Source organism: Hordeum vulgare, chromosome 5H, assembly GCF_904849725.1.
Source record: "Hordeum vulgare subsp. vulgare chromosome 5H, MorexV3_pseudomolecules_assembly, whole genome shotgun sequence".
NCBI classification, from domain to species: domain Eukaryota; kingdom Viridiplantae; phylum Streptophyta; class Magnoliopsida; order Poales; family Poaceae; genus Hordeum; species Hordeum vulgare.
In genome coordinates, this window is record NC_058522.1 from 576,634,541 (window position 1) to 576,659,727 (window position 25,187).

General features: G+C 42.5%; 3 protein-coding genes and 2 non-coding genes across 9 annotated transcripts; 1 reads left to right on the plus strand and 4 right to left on the minus strand.

Annotated features, from left to right (window-relative positions):
• The first annotated feature begins 1,651 nt into the window (after positions 1–1,651).
• Positions 1,652–3,998, plus strand: LOC123395042 (30S ribosomal protein S6 alpha, chloroplastic). The gene is made up of 2 exons (XM_045089957.1): positions 1,652–2,115; positions 3,556–3,998. The coding sequence occupies exons 1-2, from the start codon at positions 1,744–1,746 to the stop codon at positions 3,799–3,801; spliced, it is 618 nt and encodes a 205-aa protein (XP_044945892.1). The 5' UTR covers positions 1,652–1,743; the 3' UTR covers positions 3,802–3,998.
• A 2,345-nt stretch (positions 3,999–6,343) lies between these two features.
• Positions 6,344–12,022, minus strand: LOC123395044 (U1 snRNP-associated protein usp106-like). Of its 5 annotated transcripts, XM_045089962.1 has the most exons (14): positions 11,751–12,022; positions 11,437–11,489; positions 11,122–11,290; positions 10,975–11,038; positions 10,513–10,592; positions 10,236–10,389; positions 9,423–9,484; positions 9,140–9,205; positions 8,124–8,182; positions 7,953–8,034; positions 7,571–7,577; positions 7,040–7,079; positions 6,748–6,975; positions 6,344–6,659 (listed from the first exon to the last, which is right to left on the minus strand). In XM_045089962.1, the coding sequence occupies exons 1-14, from the start codon at positions 11,895–11,897 to the stop codon at positions 6,641–6,643; spliced, it is 1,230 nt and encodes a 409-aa protein (XP_044945897.1). In that variant the 5' UTR covers positions 11,898–12,022; the 3' UTR covers positions 6,344–6,640. The 5 variants fall into 5 exon arrangements, with proteins under 5 accessions (XP_044945897.1, XP_044945894.1, XP_044945893.1 ...); XM_045089959.1 differs by lacking the exon at positions 7,571–7,577 and having other exon boundaries at positions 6,748–6,969; positions 7,040–7,082; XM_045089958.1 differs by lacking the exon at positions 7,571–7,577 and having other exon boundaries at positions 7,040–7,082.
• A 658-nt stretch (positions 12,023–12,680) lies between these two features.
• On the minus strand, positions 12,681–14,991 carry LOC123399496 (sister chromatid cohesion protein DCC1). Its single transcript, XM_045093904.1, has 3 exons — positions 14,726–14,991; positions 13,379–14,290; positions 12,681–13,282 (listed from the first exon to the last, which is right to left on the minus strand). The coding sequence occupies exons 1-3, from the start codon at positions 14,923–14,925 to the stop codon at positions 13,180–13,182; spliced, it is 1,215 nt and encodes a 404-aa protein (XP_044949839.1). The 5' UTR covers positions 14,926–14,991; the 3' UTR covers positions 12,681–13,179.
• Positions 14,992–18,783: 3,792 nt separating this feature from the next.
• Positions 18,784–18,855, minus strand: TRNAC-GCA. Its single transcript has one exon. It is a non-coding gene; the product is annotated as a tRNA-Cys (tRNA).
• A 5,780-nt stretch (positions 18,856–24,635) lies between these two features.
• TRNAC-GCA lies at positions 24,636–24,707 on the minus strand. Its single transcript has one exon. It is a non-coding gene; the product is annotated as a tRNA-Cys (tRNA).
• Between the last annotated feature and the right edge of the window lie 480 nt (positions 24,708–25,187).

Sequence of the window (25,187 nt, forward strand, 5' to 3'; positions counted from 1 at the left end):
GCTTCGTAAACATCATCTTCAGCATGGGACGCATAATTTGGTTGTGAATCATCCGTCCCTTCACTGCTCTGACCATAATTGTAACTACATTCGGCTTCAGGTGCACTAACCGGCTTCAGCACGGGAAGCATTAAGGCGGCAGGATTACATCCCCTACGCTCGCAAGCTTTTAACTAGTGCACTCACTAATCGTCCCGCTCTATATGCTTCAAATAAAAGTAAATATTTGAACTGGACCGAGTCCATAATGCATGAACACCGATGGTGTGTGTTTCAATATTAAACCCTAAACATCCGGTCAGCCATTCTGTCAACTGACTAACAGACCATGTTTCAGGGGAAGTCATTGACACCTCAATGTACTGAAATTCACTCAGATCAGCTCCCATCTCATTTGTTTGAACAGTACTAGGAACGTAGTGAAAATCTAACTTCACTAAATCAAACATCTCTGCTGACTAAAAAATTATTCAACATGCACAAATTTTAGAAGAAGGACAAACCTAAATTATTTCTGAAACAACTAAAAATTCAAAGACCTAAATATATTTCTCAAAGCTAGCGGTGCACCTAAAAATATTCAAACACCTAAATTCACAAATCTAAATATATCCAAATCTACATGAGCACCAAAAAAAATTAAACACAATAATTCGCAGACCTAAATTTATTACACAACGCTACGGGAACGAATGTCGAATTTTACCCTTAAAATGTGCGAAGAAACGACGAACAACGAACGACGAACACAGAGAAAAACGACGAACGCAGCAGCCTCCACCACCACCACCACCACCACCACCGCCAACTCCACCACAACCACCACCTCCACCCACAACTCCACCACCACCACCACCACCTCCAACTCTACATCCACCACCACCACCACCACGAACTACCCCATCGCGAGATCGACGAATGTCTTGACTGCCTTAACCCTTTATAGTACAAATACAGTGAAAAATGAGGAAAAAACGGTTGGAATTTAGTGCAGAAATGAGAAAGTTTCGGATGGAGAGAGAAGGAAAATGAAGAGGGAGAGAAAGAAAGAAGCTAAGGAGGAGAAAGAAGGGGGGAGCGGGCTGGCTGAGGCAAAGCGGCCTCCTATCAGCTGCGCCAAGGTCGATTGCCTCCCCTTCAGGCCGAGTGGCTGGGCGCGATGTGGCCGAGCCAAACGTCAGCCACCACGTGGCCGACCCGCCACTAATCGGCCGCATCAAAGCCGACAAGAAGAAATCGGCCACGACAAGGCCCACTGAAGCTAGTCGGCTTTGGTGAGGCCGAGGTCATGCTATTTTTGAAAAAAAACTGAAACGACGCAATATTTTTCAAATAAAATGTAAAAAAAAATATTTAGAAGAAAAAAAATAGCTACTTTCCCACCAAGTGAAATCCACGGGAGGGCTTATGCACTAGGTAAGGCGCGAGGGGAGGGGGCATGCTTTTTGTTTGTTTGTTTTTAAGATGTCAATATATAGTGAGAAGTATAGTATCTACAGTAGAAGATTTTGCAAGAAAAACATCGGGTCGCTCCCGATCATCCCATAATTATAGTTCAGAAATTCAAATGAGATTTTGAAAATCAGTGAAGTGAGATTTGAAAAATATAAACAGTCGTTTGAATTCAAAAGGCGCACGCCGGCAGTGTGGGCTTTGCCCCTCTCCCTATCCTTATCTATCCACGGGACTCCACTGTCCCGCACTGCCTCTGCCTCCTCCCCTCTCCCTCCCCCGCCCGCTCCAATGCCGCCGCCCATGGCGCTCTCCGTCTCCGTCTCCTCCTCCGCCGCGGCCTTCGTCCCGCACCACCGCCTCCCAGCGCCCCGTAGCCTCCCGCGCGCCGCCCGCGCCTTCTCCACGGGGTACGCCGCGAGCTTCTACGGCGGCTCGGCGTCCGCGACCCGCACCCGCGGCCGCGACGACGAGGAGGTCGGGGACGAGGACGGCTCGTCGTCCGGGTTCGGCGGGATGTCGGCCTCGGAGGCGGCGATGGCGCTGGAGGAGCGCGAGATGCCGCCCTGCCCGCCCGGCCTCCGCCAGTACGAGACCATGGTCGTGCTCCGCCCCGACATGTCCGAGGAGGAGCGCCTCGCCCTCATCCAGCGCTACGAGGAGGTAAACCTAACCCCCACCCACCCACGCCGCTCAACATACTGCTGTGCTTATGTCATCTGATTTCGTATTATTCCAACGGATTCGGTCGTCTCTTCACTGCAATTCACACGCGAGTAGTGTAGCAGATAATGTGGCATTGGATACCTTGTATCGCTTCTTAGTTAACTAGGATTATCCAGCTGCAATTCACGCATGAGTTCCTGTCAAAATTCAGTGTAGGTGCCAATGTGACAGTCTTGGCTTGAGTCTCCAATCGATGTTCTGATAGTTGTTAATTAATCTCAAGGCTCGGGTAAAATGCGGTGGATGAACATGTGGTATATCTTAATAGTTATAAATGAGCCTGGTTGGTTGAGTGCGTGATCAATATTTACACTGCTTAATTGTAACAATGCCCTCTTAGTGCTATCTTGGTCATCCTTTTTCCACCTGTCAGTTAGATGTTGGATTAGAGAATAACATCTGACCACTGAAGATCACCTGGCTGCAATTTACACATGAATTCCTGTGAAAATTCAGGGTAGTTGTGGCCACTGTGGCAGTATTAGCTTGAGGCTCCGATCATGTGTTCTCAAATTTTGCTAATCTGAGGGCTTTGGGCAAAATGTAGTGGGTGAACTCTGGATTATCTTTATTTACCAGTTTATAAGATGAACTCCAGTTTATAACGTGAACTGGCTAGGCTGATTGAGCGCATGATCAATATTTACACCGCCTAATTGAAACAGTGCCATTCTTATTGCTCTCCTGATCATCCATGTTTGTGCCTATGAATTAGATGTTCTATCAATTCGTAGTGATAAACATCAGAGAATAAGATCTCACCACCTGCTACAATGGTGTTCTAGCAGGATATTGCTTTACTAAACAAGTTGGGTACAATTATAGCCTTCAAAACTCTAATGATTAATGATGGTCCCATTAACCCAACAAATTTCAACCCTGATTCGTCAAACCCGAATAAATTCAGGAGAATGGAGTTCAGGTTCACTGGGATTCGGAAACAGCATGCCGCGAACTCTGCAGCATCATTGATGAGTACTCGCTGCATGATTTTTCCGGTGCATGTTCAAGTTTACATGTGAAAGGATTTTGCTTGATAGGTGTGTGTGCTAATGCTTGTAGGCGCAAATGCTTACAAATTTTAATTTAATTTTTTTCTTCAGATGAGCAATGTTTTGGTTGAAATACATTAGCAGTGGAGTATGCAATGACTGGTGATATATGAAAAAAGGAAAAGATTAAGTTGTTTTATCTACACCCTCTTGACCTGAAATCAAAGCTTACCAGTAACATGCAATTTGAGAGAGCAGGGGCTTTGTCTTGGCTATACTGGCCGAAATTGGTTAACACATTAGTACTAGTGGTATTGTATCAAATCTGTTGCCATTTGTCATTCTGCTTACTGATGGAACTCCTCCCTCCCTGAACTGTGTGCAGCTGCTTGTTGCCGGAGGCGCCATGTACGTGGAGGTGTTCAACAGAGGGGTCATCCCGCTGGCCTACAGCATCAGGAAGCGGAACAGCAGGACCGGGCTGCCCTTCACCTACTACGACGGCATCTACCTCCTCTGGACCTACTTCACCAAGCCCGAGTCGGTGGACGCCCTGCAGATGAAGCTCAACGCCGACGACGACGTCATCCGCTCCACCAGCTTCAAGGTCCGCAAGAGGAGAGTCTACTAGAAAGGGCAGGTGTGTAAGATTGATTGATTTCCTCTGGTCTTGGGACTGGAATGAAGAAAGCTCCAGGTTTTGGTTTATGTTTATATAATACGAGAATGCTGCTGCCTTGGTTGTAGATGTATGCCTTCTTTTGCAATCCTTGTTGAGAGAAAATGTTCATCTGTTTTGTTTATATTGTACAAGTTCATGTTTGTCGATGACTTTGTTGTACTTATGGCGTCAGGTTACGATTGTCGAGCAGGAGGGACCGAGATAGTAGTAGTACATGTCTGTAGAAGACTCATTTTTAGTGAATTTAACCAGAGGATAACATAAAATGATCTCGGGTTGAGTCTGAATTTTGAAAAATCTGAAATAGTTTACGCAAGTACATATACAAGATAACTATGTAGTACCTGTAAAATTTCAGAAAGTTCCTTTTGAGCACATAAATGAATGTACTTATATAAGGGCATGTTCGGAGGCTCTCCACTCCACGACTCCAGTCCTGGAGCGGGCAGAGCTGCAGTTGCAGATAACGGAGCAGAGAAATTGATGCTCCGCAGATTCTCGTATTTTTGAGAGCTGGTGGACTTCCGAACAAGCACTAAGTATGCAGATCACATGTTGCTGTATATGTGTGCTTTTTTATTTAAAAAAACTGAAACTTGCAAATATGATACTAACGATGTCCAGAATTAGTTGAACTTCTAGGATTGTCAAGTAACTTTTGAAAATTTGACCAAGTGGCAAGTCTAGAAAAATCTGCAAAGATCTATGATATGAAAATGTAGCTCACAATGAATAAATAAAGCAAATTTGGTGTTGTATGTGTTGATACATTTAGCTTGACTTGGACAAACCAAGTGCTCCAATTATTTTGGAACGGAGTGAGCAATCACTAATAAGGCATGGAAAATTCTCTCAACCATGAACTACCTGAGGATTAGAGCATTAAGAGCATCTCCAGCCGTTCGGCGCCTCCGGGGATGAAATAGCACCATCTGAGACCAACCCGCGATAAAATAAGCGAACCCAACTGCCCCCAAGCTGGCCCAGACGTCGTTTTTTGAAAACATAATTCGGCCAAACTTCGACCAAAACTATTCAAATTTGGAGGAAATGTAGGTGTTTTCATTGATATTTGCACAAACTAAACTAAAAACATAATTTGAACGGAAATTAAAAACTACTAATACGCCGCCGCCACCGCCTTGAACCTTCTACATGCCGAGAAGCCTGTAGAAGTTGGTGTAGTCGTCGTCATTGTCGTTGTTGTCCTGCACCGTCCTTGTTGCACCCCTGCCCCTGGGTCGCCGTGGCGGATGGGATTGGATGGCCCGGGCGCCTCCTTGTCGCTGTTGTCAAGGATGACGACGACGCCCTCCTCGCGACCGCGGTGTCGAGCGGCGATCTCCTTGAGGGTGCGGCGTCGGCGCTCCATTTCCTCCCAGACTTAGTTGTCACGTGCCCATTTGAGCACGGACTCCTCGTCGGCGGCCATGGCCTCGCACTCCTTCATGGGGAGGAGCGCCGGCTCGGCCTTCGGCTTGACGAGGCGGGAGGAGGAGGCCGAAGGAGAAGGGACGTCACCCTCGTTGATGACGAGGCACCACTGCGTATGCACCGCCCGAGCGGCGTATTGAGCGGCTCCGGCTTGACAGGGAGGGGCGTCAGCGACCTAGAGGAGCGGAGCGGGGCCGGACGAGGAGGAGGACACTGTCTACATGCGCCTCAGCGTCCACGAACTGTCATGGCGGCGGGAGAACGAGGGGGCGCCGGGTACTCCACCCGCGGCGAGTTGCCGTCCTCAATGTGCGCGAGGACGACATCCAGTGTGTGATCGTGGACGCCCCACCATAGGCGTCGCCCCTCGAAGTTGAAGCAGTCGGGGGGTTCAGCGCTCTTGGTGACGGCCAGCAGTTCGGCGTGGCGACGTTCGAAGTACGCCGGTTCGAAGTACGCCGTCCACGACATGTTGCTGTCGGGGGCATACCTCGGTTGGAGAGCACGCGGTTGGTTCCGCGCGCTCTCCGGTAGCAACGACCGAATGCGCGTTGGTCCTCCAGAGGGCGAGGGCGACGGTGCTACCGGGACTCGTAGCCGACCATCGACGCTCATCCTCCACGAGCCCGGCACCCGCATATCCGGTGGCGCCGGGTAGTCCGTCCTCATAAAGGAGACGGGCCTCGGGATCATGTAGGTGGCGGTGGCCGAAGCCGATGGCCGCCGCTCACGCCAACTTCACTGCGCCCCGCAAAAGAACTAGACGACGAGGACAACGACCGGGCCTAGTCGCTGACTCGTCCACAAAGAGTTCACACCAAAACGTCCGTCCCCCCCCCCCCCCCCCCCCCCCCCGCCTTCCAAGCATTCGGCCTAGTCCATCTGTATAACCAGAGAAAACCAGGCTTCTGAAGACGCGACTGGGCCATATTTTGGCAACGGCGACAAAAAAGGGCCTGGGGAGGGGGGCGCGGCGAGGGCCTGGGGAGGGGGGCGCGGCTGGAGATGCTCTAACAACACGGAGAACAAAGCTCAATACCATCGCAAGACAAGGAAATTACAGATACTGTCGCATGTAAGTTTGACAAGCGGGCCCAGGGAGGCTTGAGTAACACAAAACTCTTACATCGTTGGTAACATATAAAACAGTATATTCTGGTAAACGACACATCAGGTCAGATAACAGAAAAGACGCATAAACGCACAGGGTTTTAACTAACAATCCAGCAGCGAAGACAACAAGACTATCTTCCTCTCTATGTGCGACCTCACCATATATCTTTAGAAAGCACCATCACTATCATGCAGGAAGACAAGAACACCCCCGGAATCAGCCAGCCATGGAGCAACAGATTCAATATCTCTCGTGGCGCCTGAAAATCAGAACCACCGTCAGGATTGGCCCATGGTAGTAGCAAGCCTCTGAAATCAAACAGGAAATAAAAGAACATTCAGCAATACCTGCTGCGCTCCCTGGACCGAGATCGTTCCCTTCTCCGTGAGTCACTGCCACGGGAGCGGTCATGCCCTCTATCCCGGTCACGGTCATGGCGACGGTCCCTGTCATGGCGCCTATCACGATCCCTATCATGGTCTCTTCTGCTTTCCCGAGGCTCAACTCTGTCCTTTCTTTCTGCATCTCTATCCCTGGAAGCCCGCCCATTGTGGTCCCTGCTGTTTTCTCTGGATCTAGGAAACCAAATATGGGCTTTCAGATTGTGCTACAACAAAACAAAGATGGGAAAGATCATACCGTCTGTCATCTTCAGTTTCTCGTCCTTTTTTGTTCTCTCCTCCTAAAATGCAAATACGACAACCTTTTAAAATGACATTTTTCGCAATACAGACATGCTTACCGAGTGGAGAAAGCTTGATTCAAACAATGACGGAATAATAAAGGAAAGCGTGTGAATGAAAAAGGCAAGGGATACATTACAGTTGAGATTTTCCGGCAACTGACAACTTACATATTTATGGAGCAGGCAGCTTATGAACAGGTTGTAACTTACAGGAAAAGATGGCAAAAGGGTGTGCTTTCAGAGTAACTTAACCGGTATTATTTATCACCAGCTCTACAAAATATGGATCACCAAGCAGAAAGCAAGCTCCAGCTTTGATCACATAATACTATATATGAGAAAGCTGACACAATTAAGTAAACATGATTCTCCATACCATGTTCTGCTCACTCCTATGCTTACATTTGTCAACATACAGTTGCAGCTGTTGTTGCCATGGGAAGAAGGACGATTGTCACATGAGATTCCGCTTATGCAACATTGACTAAATTCCTGTAAAGACTATCGTAACAACCATGGCGCCCTCCAATGTGAGATAAAATAACATATAGAGAAGGCAAGAACCTGAAGGCTCTTCCTTGAGATAAGAAAACTCACAGATGCCAAAAGGCCCAAAACAGAGTAACTCTTTAAAGCAGAAAATGGGACATTACATTCAGCACCTGATAAAGACGTTCAAAATTTGCAACTTAACAAACTTAGAAAAAATGACCAAAAAGAGCCACAAACTATTTTGAAAAACAGAATGCAAGTCTTTACAAAATCGTGTGGATTTCTTGGTTTTAATGTGTAATAATATCTGAAATACTAAACTTTGTTCAATTGCTCCCACCATTGTATTTGTACGTTGGGCATGCAAGAATGTACCTGGAGTTCTTTCAGTTTCTCACGAATCAACATATAACCCAAGTGTAGCTTCCCTCCAAAATGGTCAGCAAGACGTCGATCACTGCATACAATATGGCATGAGATACACTCCCAATCTGAACGATCCAATTTGAATCAACATTTTACAAGTGAGAGGTAAAAAAGCAATACTTGTCATAGACACTCAAAAATGCTCCACATATGTCACAGAGGCGCAACTTCTGATCAGTCTATAGAGTGGACAGAGGATACGATTAGCAATGCTGGGCGTATAAGCAATAGTATGACATGTTTAGATATAAATAAAAGGAAAAGAATAGATAACCCTGGAAATAATGCAGACCATAGTGGTGACCAAATTCTTAAGAGCAAAATACATTCAAGAATATTGAGAATGCATCTATACCAATTACTGCACACAAGAACAAGCTCACAAATTTCAAATAAACGATATGCAGGGATAGCACTCATTGGACGGTGTCCATTGTATAACAACAAAATCTAATTATGAAGAATGAAGAAGTTGGTTCCAAAGTTTAATGGTGCGGGATGGTACTGAAAATAATACAGGAAAACATTAGCACAAAAAATTGTAAATATATGTAGCCAGTATCGTTTATTCTGACAGTATAGTTACACAAAGTGCAAACACCTACCAATTCATCTGCCTGCCACTTTATATTTCGTTACTCACTGGCACATTATATGGGAACCGTACAAGTAAAATACACAGAACATAAAATCCTAATACATAGAAGTCAAGCTGTCACTTGAATGGATTATAAACCGAGACAAGAAACAAATTATAGTACAAACTAGGACCAAATTACCAGAAAACTGGACCTATTCAAAATAAGAGATTTTTCCTAGCACCAATGGCTGGGAATGCATGAGTTTAATTAGTATTCAGAACTATAGAGTAAAATTACATCATACACCAAGGTTAAGAAATTTTTGCATATGACATGTAAAAAAAGGTGCCTACTGGGTGGTAGAATGGCTAGACAATGCTAGAATCAAGGAAACCAGAATGTTGAAAGCCTTTCTGCAGACTGTACCAAAAACTAGCATATTCTACGAACTAAACAATCATCAAAGCACATCAGCAGAAAAACCTAGTGTACCAGTAATGCGTAAATAATGGAGTAAGACGAATAAGAAATAAATAGTGGCCCTTCATAACTCACAATTCGAACATCAGCGACACTGTATTTAGCAGGATCAGCAACCGGCTCCTGCCGTGCCGCCGCCAACTGGGATAAAGTCAAGGAAACAAGACATCAGTTATGGTTCATATTATACAAGACAAAAAAAGAATGGAAGTATCAGTGACCTAACAATGCCAAGTTATCTCTACCATATTCAGCAAAGCTAGTGCTAATATATATATAAATTAACCTTACTACAATTGAGTACTTGACTGGTGAAAAGCTAGACATGATAAAATTAGGTAATGATGGCAACAGCTACCTTTTTTAGAGCTTCTGCTTCTTCTAAAGCCTTCTGTGCTTCTTCTACCATCCCTTGTTCACCTACCAAAAGGACAAACATGAAAATATCAATGCATACTTTTTTGCGCTAGCATGCGTACATATATAGTGAATAAACTATCCAGGAAAACTTAACTATCCTATCCATGAAAACTTAATTATCCTAACTAGAAACTAGTGTGCAATGTGCCAATAAGCAAAGACATATATAATACAATAAACCTAATCTATGACCCTGACAGCCACTAAGGTCAAAAACCTCAAGTCATGCATAAATGCCCCCGTCCCCCCCTTTTAAGAAAAGCTATATAAGTTCATGTTTCTCCAATAAGAGTTACCTTGTTAGTTTCTCACCTTAAAAAAGACAAAATATCTCAAACTAAAATTTCCAGCGCGTATCTTCAGGAAATATCTTATTGATGTATCAAGTAAGGGGGGGCAGCCCGGTGCATGTAGCTCCCGCTTGCGCAGGGTCCGGGGAAGGGTCCGACAACTTTGGGTCTATTGTACGCAGCCTTTCCCTACATTTCTGCAAGAGGCTGTTTTCCAGGACTTGAACACGTGACCTCACGGTCACAAGGCAGCAGCTTTACCACTGCGCCAAGGCTCCCCTTCTTATTGATGTATCAAGTAATCAACTAATTGAGTGGTTGAATTCAACGCTCATATGTATAGTATTGGATAAAATTCACATAACTTGGTCCCAATTACTCACACAAATATGGGCTTTCAAAAGAAGAAAAAGAACATGATATAAGTGCTTTATAAAGAAAAATGGTAAAAAAAAACATACCAAGGGCTTCAGCTTTACTTAGCTTCTCATTGATAAGTTCTTGAGTACGAGCATCAGGAGGAGGAGGTGCTGGCAGTGCTGCCATTTGAGGAGCTGGAATAGGTACGGGTATTGCAGCCCGGTCCTTGTTAAAGGCATCAAGCAAGAGGGTAGCCTGCAATGAAGTGGAAAGAACAACCTATCGTATTAAAACTAAAACATTACTTGTTTAGTAACATGTGCTCGCAAGATATATATGAGAAGTGATAACTCAGATACTCAAAATTCCAAATTATACCTGCATGTCAGCCCTTTTAGATCTTAGTTCTTCCACCAACTCCATGGTCTTGATTTTATCATCAGTCTTCCCTTCAAAATCTGTTTGGAATATGTTGACGAGAAGAAACATTTAGTATCACTTCAATCCAATTCCTATGTTTTTCATACTCCTACGGTTCACTATCCTATGTTGTTGAACCGCAACAAAGAAACCAGATAATCAGCTATATCACCAGTGCTCGTTCCATTAGGTAATGAAAACTATGCTGAGAGACTAATCACCCCATCTTCCATCCATAGTACTGCTCAAAAATATATTAGAGTAGTCTATTTTGTCAGTGTAGTTTCATACTGCATCTGATGAAGAGTGTTCAAATTTGTGGTCAAGACTTACGACAGCTACAGTACAATCAACCCGCTGGACTACTGTGAACAGAAACAATACAACCAATTGGGCAAAACATGAATGAGGTGACATTACCGAAGATATCAGCTTCTTTCATTTTCTCCTTGATTTCCTTTGAGAGCTGCGCAACCTCTTCAGACTGCATAACAGATATCATAACAGATGAAGCCATCAGGCTGTGATAGACAGATGAGAATTCATAACACAGGGGTGTCTAAATACCTGAGTGACCTCGGAGACGGATATCGCAATAGCAGCCTTGGCATCCTCGTCGGCGAGGCGTTTGAGCGCCCTCTGGATTTTGCGCTCGCACTCGACGATGAGCCTGTCTATCATGTCCTCGAGCTCCCTGTCGAAATTCTCCGACCCCTTTGCCTTGACCTCTTCGTAGCTACCAGGAGCTCAGGAAGGCAATGGTGATGAACAAACAGTGGCGTGCGTGCGTGTGTTGTTGGCAACCAAGAAAAAAAGTTACTGAAGCAAGCAGAGCGCATGCCGTGCCCCACGACAGAGGTAGGTAAATGAAACGAAGGATACTCTTTCCGCAGCTGCAGCGAGTGGACCTTGGGGCACGGTCCGAGATCCATTTTCTGGCATGAGCAAAATTGGCCGAGGTTAGATCGCAGAATCACACAAGGAAAATACTATTTGCTTCAGATATCAGTAAGCAGAGCGCAGGGCCGAGGTTCTTATTTTATTTTATTACTGCTGTGGGTGAATTTTTCCACTGATAAGCGCGATAGCGCAGGGCCCCAATTCGAAAGCAAATCTACCCAACCAATGGGTCCTCCGCCGGCGGGAACCGCGGCGAGAGGGGAGGGGCACGGGGACTGGTGTGGAACAGTGGTTACCGTGAGCTGGAAGAGGTCGTGGGGGCAGAGGCCGGCGAGGAAGAGGCGGCAGACGTCGCGGTCGAAGTACTTGCGGTTGACCTCCCGCACGTCGCCGTTGCGGTTGGCCCCCATGAGCACGTCCAGCTGCTTCCGCATCGCGTCCATGGCGGCCGCCGCCGCTCCGGCGAGGCGGGGGGGTTTGGGTTTATACGAAGCTTTCTAGGGTTTCTACCGGACGGGCGGGCGGGCGAGACGAGACGAGTCGGGACGCTCTCCCACTCCCAGCCCCGAGCCTAAAGACGGAGAGAGGCAAGGGGAAACGGAACCGGACACTGGCAGGGTTCGGTCGGGCCGGGCCGGGCCGGGCTCATGGGCTTCTTTCCTTAAAAAAAACATGGGCTTCTTTCCAGCCTGGCCCGCCGGCTGGCTCCTACATAAAAAAAACGTAAATTCTTTAATGACAACATCTGTATTTAAATTTTATCTTTGCGAATGTCAACAACATCCGAATTAACTTGACTGTCTACAGTAGTAAAGACCTTATGAAGTCCAGGATACATTGTGAATGTGCAGTTCCTTATTAACTCACCCCCCACACGAGGATTGCTGTTAACCTGCAGTGCAATTTCAGTTCTCAGAGTCCATAAATTCCTCTAACATTCATTCTGAGTCCATAAATTCTTTCAAGGCAACGTCTGAAAAATCAGAAGCAGCCTAGCACCAGCCTTACATGTTAAGTCAGCCGAGCCCTGTATTCCTACACTTCTTTTACTGGTTATTACTACCTATTACTACTAAGTTTTCTACATACTACAATACATTGAACTGAAGCATGTAAAGTACTTGGTCTTCCAGGCTTCCAGCCAATAGAACAGGCAAATGGTTTTGCTTGTTCATCACAGCAAGGTAGGCATGACTTGCATAATAAACCGTGCTTAGAATCACATGTTCAAACAACAATAGATTCTGATGTTCGTATAAAATGCAGATGAATCACAACAGAAATGACTCGACTCCCACAATAAACAGAGTTGCAACCTGCCCAAAACCTGGGATCCAGTTTCAGTTTTCAGACGCATACCGTCGCTTCCACTGTTACTCATTCTGAAGCCAACATCTGAAAAAATAACCAGCTAGAACCGACCTTACATGCTGAAATTCAGAATATAGAATAAACATGCGACAAGTGTGCAGTGCACCCAGATTCAGATATTGCATCTCTAGACAAAGCTGAAAAGAAATTCAGGTAACATAGTTGTCTGCAACAGAAGCAGGAACAGACACTTTATGGATCAGTGAATCCTCTTGCGTCATCGCCTTTGTGTAGCTTGCCTGCACAGCAATCTTCTGTTGTCGACAACATCCCGGTCAAATGCAGCAGCACCGAGAGTTTACCAGCAGCAGCAAGGGCCATGATCAAAACATTGATTGTAGCAGGGTAGGTTGATCATCTAGCAGTGAAAATAGGATCGGCATCAGCGCTTGGCTGTGTTCTTCTTGCATACTTGATCAGCAACCCTTCTGAAGACGCACCAGGTACGCGCAAGTCCCTGAACCATAGAACATTGAGAAATGTGTTTGAGTGAGAAAGATGTGAGAATTACACTACATAATTTCTACACAGAAAAATGCAGTACAAATTATACCTGATGAAGGGCTGCAGGTCTTTCCATTCCCACCTTGGCCGCTCCCCGAACAGTGCCGCAAACCTTTCAGCTGGCGTCAATGGCAGATCAGCGACACTGAAAGCATGCACCCAGGTCTCAGCCCCAAGCCTTTCATATAGTACTTCCCCTTCGAGCATCTGAAGATCTGCACGCATTCCTGAAGGGATGCTTCGTTCCCATTTATCCATGAAGTTGTTGAGCTTCATCTTTCCTGCGCTGAGCGCTTTTCGAGCAAACTGCAAGCAGACCAGTCTCTCATCAAGCCTCCAACAACTTCCTGCTTCCTGCTCAACCTTCGTGCCGAATCTGCTGAGGCAATGGGCTACAATCTTATGGGTAAAACCGTCAGATTCCATGACAGATAGCACACCATTTTCTGGCAAAGCATTTAGCAGCCAATCATGCAGCACGGAGTTGTGCAGAATCATGTCCAAAACCGTGTTGACAGAATTGACATCCACCGTCCTCCAGAACCCATCAATCTCAACAGCTGAGAGGGAATTCAGCCCTTCCAGCAGCTCGCTGTCGCTTGACTGAACAAGCACACAGAGGTCTTCCCATGTGTACAGCCCCTTCTTATCTTCAGAGTCATCACCAAGATCCTCATCAAGCACATATGGCCTCTCCCTGAGAAGGCTCCTGAGCTTGTCGAGCCGTGGAGCTGTTCGGACTAACTCGATGCTCCCTGGTGCAACTTTGATGATCGAAGCAGACGCATCGCTGGCGACGGTAGCATCCTCGTTGGTATGGTCAGGCCTTAGGCTTGCTGCAACTGCTTCGCCGGGTGGTATGAGGAACATGGAGTTGGATGTGCCGACGAACTTCATAGCGTAGGTCGCCGAAGGCGTGCAGAGAACAGCTTCTTCTTCAGGGCGTCCCCTCACTGTCACCCTGCATCAAGAGAATTCTTCATCAAAATTTCTCACAGGTGCAAACACCATGCCTGCCTACTGTACAACAATAGGTAAACAGATAATGATCTCTGCTGAACTAGTTGTGCAAGGATGTGATTTGACAGTATAGCAGTTGCAGATTTCACGTTTATTTAACAGGACTCAACCTTCGACTCAGGAACAGTCAACGAACTAGCTCAGGAACAGTTAACGAACTAAGTTTTCCATGGTGATGTTCTTCTCCACAGATCATGTACTCATCTGACTGATGGGCTAAAAATCAAGAACTACATATCAACTAAGATATTACATTGATTGGTCCAGGGATTTCACAGTTAATGGCCCAAATCGGAGATCTGAATGAATAGCGCGGTTCTGAATAAAGAGGACCGGTTGGATGAGAAGCAGGGCAATCTCGAGGAGAGGGGCATACCGGCCTTGCAGGAGGTCGGGGAGGAGGTCGTCGCCGGCCTCGAGGAGGATGAGGTCGGCATGGGGGCCGAAGGCCTCGTGGTAGCACACCGACAGCGAGGCGCCGGCGCCGGCGAGGCCCAGCACCGCCTCGGCCCCGCCGCTGCCGCGGTCCCAATCACTCCCGGGCGGCGCCCCCGCGTCCTCCATCGCCGCGTCCATGGACCGGATCGAGGCGGTTGAGGTTGGTCGCTCCTCTTCCTTTCTCGCGGGATCTTTTTCCCTCGGCGCGTGCTGTATCGAGTGGTTTTGGCGCGCGTTAATACTTTAGCGGGCGCGTTTCGCGCGGGAATGGTTTTGGTTTGGTGGGGCCAGGCGGTCAGCCTGTGTGCAGGAGATATGGCAACGAATATTCTCACTTTATCTTCCCCAAAAACACAAGTTCGGCTCAGTGTTTTCAGTTCAGAAAAAAAAATGTGCATTGGGTGTAGTATATACTCCCTCCGTTCTGCGACATTTATTTTGAGATGAAGAAAATATTAAAATAAAGTCATAGATTCTTTAAAACACCCAATTAGTGTAAGTCGTGTGTTCTCTAGGGAGCTCGGATTTTGTCATGAGCTTTCGTCCATTTGACGACAAAATCGGTCAACACCTAGGATTTATTAACCCGACGTAGATGATACAGGATCTCGAAAGGGAGAAGCTTCATGACTCATTTCGCGATCCTGCCGATGGCATTGCGGTTATTGATGTTATCATTTGATTGGTACTTTTGATGCTATAGTTATTGAGCACTCTTGAAAGCAGTGCGTAAGTTTCCAAGAAGCCATAAAAACTACTCCCTCTGTTCAGTAATAAGTGTACTTTTTTTTTTCTGTCAGTCAAACTAGTTGAACTTTGACAAACTTTATTGAGAAAAGTGATAGCATTTATAACATCAAATTAGTATCAATGGATTTGTCTTTACATGAAGTTTCCAAATATATTATTTTCATGCCATATATGTTGCTACTATTTTCTAAGTTGGTCAAATTTTAAAAAGTTTGACCAAGTACAAATCTATATCCTTTTCTAAAAAAAAAGTACAAATCTATATGTACGGAGGGAGTAAGTACGATATCTTCTGATAATGTTGTTACTCCTACCTCATTTTACACAGATAAGCACCTCGAAAGTATTGTAAATTGGTATGTGTACTTTTAGCTTATTATGGCCTTCTATGCCACGCTCGATGACCAAGGCGATACTTACCATTTGGCTAGTTGCCGACATATATAGCAACACTGATTCACTCGGGTAAGGAGCGTCTAGGACATGATTGGTAGCCAATAGTGTTTTGATTTCTTTCAGAGTTGATGGCCTCGGCAGTCCACTTGAAGCTCTTAATCAGTTTAAGCAGCCGGTAAAGGGGAGTGCTTTTCTGCCGAGGCAGGAGATGAATCGTCTCAGGGAGACGGCACATCATACATGTCTCAGTAGGTGTTTCTAGTCACGTCGGTGCCTTGGTTTTATCATGGTTTGTTTTGATTTCTCATTTGAAAGAGAAATTTTCCAAAACCGCTTCAATTGAATTATGTATCTTTTACGAATGTATATTTAGAATATTCATTTGTTTTCAAAATAGCATCCCCTGGCAGGAAGGCATTGGACGCATACCCATACAGTTGTATGTGCCATCATAAATTACGTTGAAATGTTCTTCAAGGTGTGCCCATAAACTGCTTCTTTTGATTTGACATGCTACTTTTGGGTTTTGTACACTATTTTTAGATTATTTTAGAGGGCCCTGATTCGTGAAATGTTCTTTGCTACGTGCCTAACAACGCGTATATTGGTCTACCATGACCCACAACGTAATAAGCTCAATTTTGGAGTATGTGAGAACTTTTTAAATAGCATTAACCATCTAGTGTACGCAGAACGAATTTCTGAAAAGAAGAATCAATATGCTCAAAAATGCATAACAGATGAAAAGGGAATAAAGCTAGATAAGGTTAAAACTTAGAACATGGAAGTACATACTCGCCAAGACAGTAATTAAAAAAGGAAATAAAATTGATAAAAAATAAAAGGGACGTAATAAGCTCAATTTTGGAGTATGTGAGAACTTTTTAAATAGCATTAACCATCTAGTGTACGCAGAACGAATTTCTGAAAAGAAGAATCAATATGCTCAAAAATGCATAACAGATGAAAAGGGAATAAAGCTAGATAAGGTTAAAACTTAGAACATGGAAGTACATACTCGCCAAGACAGTAATTAAAAAAGGAAATAAAATTGATAAAAAATAAAAGGGACGTAATAAGCTCAATTTTGGAGTATGTGAGAACTTTTTAAATAGCATTAACCATCTAGTGTACGCAGAACGAATTTCTGAAAAGAAGAATCAATATGCTCAAAAATGCATAACAGATGAAAAGGGAATAAAGCTAGATAAGGTTAAAACTTAGAACATGGAAGTACATACTCGCCAAGACAGTAATTAAAAAAGGAAATAAAATTGATAAAAAATAAAAGGGACGTAATAAGCTCAATTTTGGAGTATGTGAGAACTTTTTAAATAGCATTAACCATCTAGTGTACGCAGAACGAATTTCTGAAAAGAAGAATCAATATGCTCAAAAATGCATAACAGATGAAAAGGGAATAAAGCTAGATAAGGTTAAAACTTAGAACATGGAAGTACATACTCGCCAAGACAGTAATTAAAAAAGGAAATAAAATTGATAAAAAATAAAAGGGACGTAATAAGCTCAATTTTGGAGTATGTGAGAACTTTTTAAATAGCATTAACCATCTAGTGTACGCAGAACGAATTTCTGAAAAGAAGAATCAATATGCTCAAAAATGCATAACAGATGAAAAGGGAATAAAGCTAGATAAGGTTAAAACTTAGAACATGGAAGTACATACTCGCCAAGACAGTAATTAAAAAAGGAAATAAAATTGATAAAAAATAAAAGGGACGTAATAAGCTCAATTTTGGAGTATGTGAGAACTTTTTAAATAGCATTAACCATCTAGTGTACGCAGAACGAATTTCTGAAAAGAAGAATCAATATGCTCAAAAATGCATAACAGATGAAAAGGGAATAAAGCTAGATAAGGTTAAAACTTAGAACATGGAAGTACATACTCGCCAAGACAGTAATTAAAAAAGGAAATAAAATTGATAAAAAATAAAAGGGACGTAATAAGCTCAATTTTGGAGTATGTGAGAACTTTTTAAATAGCATTAACCATCTAGTGTACGCAGAACGAATTTCTGAAAAGAAGAATCAATATGCTCAAAAATGCATAACAGATGAAAAGGGAATAAAGCTAGATAAGGTTAAAACTTAGAACATGGAAGTACATACTCGCCAAGACAGTAATTAAAAAAGGAAATAAAATTGATAAAAAATAAAAGGGACGTAATAAGCTCAATTTTGGAGTATGTGAGAACTTTTTAAATAGCATTAACCATCTAGTGTACGCAGAACGAATTTCTGAAAAGAAGAATCAATATGCTCAAAAATGCATAACAGATGAAAAGGGAATAAAGCTAGATAAGGTTAAAACTTAGAACATGGAAGTACATACTCGCCAAGACAGTAATTAAAAAAGGAAATAAAATTGATAAAAAATAAAAGGGACGTAATAAGCTCAATTTTGGAGTATGTGAGAACTTTTTAAATAGCATTAACCATCTAGTGTACGCAGAACGAATTTCTGAAAAGAAGAATCAATATGCTCAAAAATGCATAACAGATGAAAAGGGAATAAAGCTAGATAAGGTTAAAACTTAGAACATGGAAGTACATACTCGCCAAGACAGTAATTAAAAAAGGAAATAAAATTGATAAAAAATAAAAGGGACGTAATAAGCTCAATTTTGGAGTATGTGAGAACTTTTTAAATAGCATTAACCATCTAGTGTACGCAGAACGAATTTCTGAAAAGAAGAATCAATATGCTCAAAAATGCATAACAGATGAAAAGGGAATAAAGCTAGATAAGGTTAAAACTTAGAACATGGAAGTACATACTCGCCAAGACAGTAATTAAAAAAGGAAATAAAATTGATAAAAAATAAAAGGGCCCAACCAGGTTCGAACTGGTGACCTATGGATCTGCAGTCAATTGCTCTACCACTGAGCTATGGACCCACCACTATTTTTATTTTTGACCCTCAGCAATATATAATTATGCAAGAAATAAGATAGATGGTGTGTGTGCATATCCTCGTGTTTGGATACTACTCTGTGTTATGAATGCAAATTGAATATCAGTTTGCATCCTTGCAGATTTAGATATGGATTAGAACGCTAGTTAGGAACTTACACGTACTCTTATCAATTGTATGTTCCATCATAAATTTGGTACACGTACATCAAACTGTGCTCATGGATTCCCAGTTCCAACGTTTGTGTAACAATGCTATTTTCGGGTTATGCAAACCATTCTTAGTTTCTTTTGAAGGGGCCTAATTGAAGAAATGTCCTTCCTACGTGTCTAAAGGTATGTATATCAGTCTATTACTAGAAGGGTACTGGGCACGCTTTGATGTGTCGTTAAATTAAAAACTAATCGCTCTATTTTAAATACAATGGGTATTACTTTTCTTTAAATGTCAAACCTTTTAAATTTGAATAAATTTGTGATCATATTCATTGTTAAATGAATTATCATTTTTTATTCAATATTGTGGATGTCGATATTTTTGCTCTTAACTTGGTCAAAGTTGAAGATTTTGACTTTCCAAAAAACTAATACCCCATATATTTTGAAACTAATGGAATATTTCGTTTGATGTGTGGGAGAGATAACATAGTATGCTTTATTTTTATTTGTAGTTCAGTATTTTGATGGACATTTCGTGGTGTGATTCTATATTATATGCTAACCAACCTTATATATGTGAGAAAATTTCTACGTCGACGGTTCCATCGACGTGATTGATATGTTTTTATAGGACAATTGTTGTTGATTGATTTGAAAAATTGTTAGTTCGGTCAAAATCATAAGCCAAACCCATTAGAAAGCAAGATGTATTTGTTTAAAGAATTAAATGAGAGAATTTTGAGAAGTTGTTGACCCGGTCGAAATTGGATGACCCGATTCTAATTGGAGTCTTGGAGACCTCAATTGAATGTGACTTTAAAACTAAGGAGTAGAGTGTTATAGAGGTATAAATAAAATAATTAAATGAAAAGGCTTTGAGACATTTTTGATCAAGTCAAAATCGGGTGTCACAATGTCAATTGGAGACCTCAATTGAATGTGGTCTCTCCAATTCCAAGGAGATTGGTGTTATAGTATATGCCCCAAATAATTACCTTAATTTTGAAGTAATTGAGAACTATTCAAATAGCGGTAAACCATGTAATGTAAGCATAACAATTCTCTCAAAGAAGAATTGAGATGCCAAAATTAATAACTGGTGAAAAGAAATAAAGAGTAAATACTTACAAATTGAGTCTAAGAAGACAAGATAACATTTGTAGTAGGAAATAAAAATAGAAAGAAAAATCGGATTCAAACTGGTGACCTATTGATCTGCAGTCAATTACTCTACGAGTGAGCTACGGACCCATTTCTATTCTTACATTTGACCCTAAATAAATAATTTCACACGCAGATATATAGATGGTGCGTTCATATCCTTGTGTTCAAATATTAATTGGTTCAATCTTTATTGTCAATGCAGATTGAATATCTATTTGTATACTTGTAGATTTAGATATGGATTAGAGCGCTAGTTAGGAACTTACACATACTCATACCAGTTGTATATGCCATCATAAATTAGGTCCACATACTTCAACATTTGCTCATGGATTGCGAGTTCCAGCTTCTATGTAAGATGTTGTTTCCGGGTTATGCCATTCTTAGATTCTTTGGAAGGGGCCTAATTGGAGAAATGTCCTTCTGCATATGTAAAAATGTGTATATCTGTCTATCACGCTCCCCAGAATATACAACACGTGATTACATTAATTTTGAAGTAATTGACAACTATTTCAATAGCGGTGACCATCTATTGTAATAACGATAGTTCTCACGAACAAGAATCAACATGACAAGAAATGCATAACAAATGCAAGAAATATTAGGATAGTGGTGTCCATCTAATGTAAGCATAACAGTTCTCACTTAGAAGAAATGACATCACAAAAAATGCAAAATGAATGAAAAGGGAGGTATTGAGAACTATTTGAATAGAGGTGACCATCTAATGTAAGCATAATAGTTCTCACAAAGAAGAATCGACATGACAAAAATTTGCATAACGGTTGAAAAAAGAATAAAGCTAGATATTGTTAAAACTTGAAAGTGAATACTTGTGATGTAAATGTGACTTGTTGATTTGCAGACAATTGCTCTAACAACAGCAAAATGTGATATGGACCTGTTGTTGTGGTTGTCGTTCGTCATACATATATTGGGTGCTAACGGACTCTTGTCATATTCGAGTCACTTGTTGCGTGTTTTCACTCATATGACTTATAATGTATTGTGTTGCAATCTGCTTGGAAAAATAGTTTCAAATATATGTGTTATCTCTCGTTGCATCTCTTTCCTTTTGCTAACATGATTTTTATTCTGAGTTCTTAGTGATTGCATTTTTATATTTTTCATTAGGCAAACAAAATATTCGAAACCTGCTGATCAACTAGAGCCAGATATTTTCCCTCCCACAATTGATGTCCGAGAGCTATCATTTAAGGACATGAAAGAAAATACCGATAATTTTGGATCGAGTTCTGTGACTGGTGAAGGTTCATACAGACACTGGGCTTGCAATCAAGTTCCAAGTAAACAATCTCGCCCCCTATCCACGTAGACATTGATACCTCCCGCAATCTTGAGGCGATCCTAGGATGCACTGTAGCCGCCTTCCCTCAATCCTAGGTAGGCTTGCCCTTGTCTACTGCCAAGCTAAACATATCTACCTTCTCTTTTCTTATAGACAAAATTGATCTCACGTTGGTGTGTTGGGGGGGGGCTTCATGCTCTGCGTGGCACGTAGGGTCATTCTAGTTCGCGGGGCTCTCCGTGCCCTGCCTATCAATGCTATGAGCGTGTCGCTGCCTGTTGGGACGCTACATCAAATTGACAAACGTTGTCGGGCTTTCTTCTGGCCAGGCAAGATACAACTACGGGAGGGCAATGCAAAGTTGCTTGGGACCTTGTGTGTGCACCATTTTCAAATGGGGGTTTAGGTTTTTCCTCATTGCAGCAAATGAATGTGTGCCTTCTTCTCACACTTGTCTAAACTGCATGATTCTAACGCCGTGTCGGCCTCAACCTACATTGTTAGCAAGTATGGCTGGTCCCCTACGCATACCTAGGCTCGGGTGATACAGCCACAATGCTAGTATGGCACGACAACATAAAACATTTGGACTTCTTCAGATCCATCACCTTGGTTGAACTCAGAAATGGAGCTACCACTTCCTTCTAGAGTGAACTTTGGATTGCCAACCACCAAAGTACTCTCGCTTGCCAATTTCCACTCCAACATGCAACCGACGTCTATTGCTAAGGTGCTGGACTCGCTAGAACCGAACCTCGATCTTACACCCAGACTATCCCATGTGGCAAAAAATGAGCCGGCTAACTATAGTATTATGGCTTCAACTAACTTGGATTTGCAGGTTCCAAATGACATGGTCAGCAGGCGGGAGGGCAAGGCCCTTTCCACGAGTTTGGCTTACAAAGCAATCTGGCATAGCCACCCGACATACCCGATGGCGGTTGCAATATGGAAAAATTATGCACCACCCAACAAGTGCCAAATTTTCATTTGGCTCACACAGAAAGATCGTGTATTCACCAATGAGAGAGATTGCGCAGATCAATCGCTTCCACTCATGCTTGTCGATTATGTGGTGTGTGCGAGAGCATTACACATCTCCATTTTTGTTGCGCCTTGCTCTGCCCATTCTGGGATGTGGATAGCCTCTATGGCGGGGCACCCACCAGCCTACAAGACGTCTGGTTGCAGGCCACGACGGACAAAGTTTGTTCTATAGTTATAATCGCAATCTTCTGGAATACGGAAGCGTCGCGATGCCAAGGTCTTTTGTCATGAGACACTTCACATCCGCTACATTGCTAAGGTGGTGGTTAGCGACCTGAATCTTTGGTCTCAACGATGCAAGAATCCCCAGCATCAAGCGCTACTCCAAGACTGAAGCTCGATGTTGTCACACCTTGCCGCGAGATTGTAACCCTAATGTACACTATTGTTCTTCCCTTTTTCATGACTTGTCTCTCCAACCCCCCTATAAACTGCATCCTAGTAGAAACAGGGCTTTCGTCCTAGCCCCGATTGAGCAATAGTTCGAACGACTAGGAACGGACGGGCGACACTATCATCTTTAGTCCCGGTTGATGTGGGACTTTTAGTCCCGGTTGATGAGGGTTGACCCTTTAGTCCCGGTTGATAACACTAACCCGGACTAAAGGGTCTACCTTTAGTCCCGGTTGATAACACCAACCTGGACTAAAAGTGCTCCATAGGCTAGTTCAAAAGGAAAGCATCACATCCCAAGTCACATGTTCTGTGTAGGTGGGGTGGTAAGCTGCGTAGGGCAATACATATGAGGTCTTGAGTTTGAATCCCTCGAGTTGTATTGGTGGGAGGCATTGTTTTTTAGCCTGGAGTACCTTTACTCCCAGTTGTGACAAACGGAACTAAAGGATCATGCCTTTAGTCCCGAATCCATAGTCCCGCTTGGAAAAACCGGGACTAAAGGGGGTTGGGAACCGGGACTGTATGCCCTTTTTCTATTAGTGAAAGGTTCATAGTGACGAGTATATCATGCTACCATGGATGATGGCAGACAAGCAGCTATTAACAAATTTGATGCATCTGAAAATGAGCCTAGCGATGAATTCTTCAAACAGATGAACATGTGTTGCATATTCAGTTTATTTAATCTTACCTATCTGAATGTTATACCTCGTGTATTGATGATAGTACCAAACCAAAGGAATTAAGCTCTATAGTTTTATATTTTACTAGTAAAAGGGCCCGTGCGTTGCAACGGAAAAAAGAATACCACACACTTTTAATTAACAAAAGGTGGTCTATAATTTGAGCATTTGTAGCTATGATCCAAACAAAGACGATCTTAGCCTACAAAAACATAGTTCAAGATTCCACGGGTCTTTTATTTAAATACGCCTTGGATGTAGATTTAATACGTACAAAGAAATGGTCAAGTGATCTTCAATTTCGTCTCTAATCCTGATTTTGCTGAGTAGTTCAAGATTCCACGGGTCTTTTATTTAAATACGCCTTGAATATAGATTTAATACGTACAAAGAAATGGTCAAGTGATCTTCAATTTCGTCTCTAATCCTGATTTTGCTGAGATGTTCATCCATAATCCAAATTAGTGCCGGTATGAAAGAAAGACGGGTAATGCATTATTGATTAAGATTGCATCCTAGATAATATTTTTAAAATTGTTAACAGGTAAAATAACATTATATTCAGATTCTACATATTTTTCTAATCAAAGTTCATATATAACATGTTAAATTTGGAGTTACGGTTTGGAAGATATGAGTATTTAAAAAAAACATTTAATATGTACTACGGGTTTAATGTTAAAAACATTAATGAATTTTTCATAAAATAGCATGACGGACTAAAAATACCTATTTCCTTTATTAATAGGTATAGATAACTTCAGGTCTCACTTGTATCAGGGCATTCATGTTTCGTGCAGCCAACAAATAAACACTTCAGCATAGTTGTGGGAACCTGCTGACCAACATGACAATTCTCTCAAAGAAAAATGGAGATGCCAAAAAATTAATAACTGACAAAAGAATAAAGCTAGATATGGTAAAAAAGAGGAGTAAATACTTGGGAATAGAGTGTGAGAGGACAAGATAGTAGATGTAGGTAGGAAATAAAAATTTAAAAAATAGGGCCCAACCGGGTTCGAACCGGTGACCTATTGATCTGCAGTCAATTGCTCTACCACTGAGCTATGGACCCTTTGTTGTTTTTTTGTTTTATTTCCGGTATATGTAAAACCATGAGCAAGCTGGATGCTAATGGCCTGGTGTCGTATTCTACTTTTTCTGTTGCACATTTTCACTCATAAGTCTTAACGTATTCTGTTGCAATGTATTTGGAAAATGATTTCAAATTTATGTGTTACTGCTCGTCTCGTCTTGTCTTTTTTGCTGACGTGATTTTTGTTCTGAGTACTTAGTGATTGCATTTTTATGTTTTTCACCAGGCTAACATAAATCTTTGAAACCTGCTCCAGATATTTCCCCTCCCACAGGTGATGTTCTAGAATTTTCATCTGAGGACTTAAAACAGAAGACCAACAATTTTTGGAGGTAATTCTCCGATTGGTGAAGATTTACTCGTACGAGTATATCATGCTATACAATGGACGAAGGCATGCAAGTGTCTGTTAAAAAGTTGCTACGGAACTGCGGTGCACCACCGAAGGTCTATATCTTC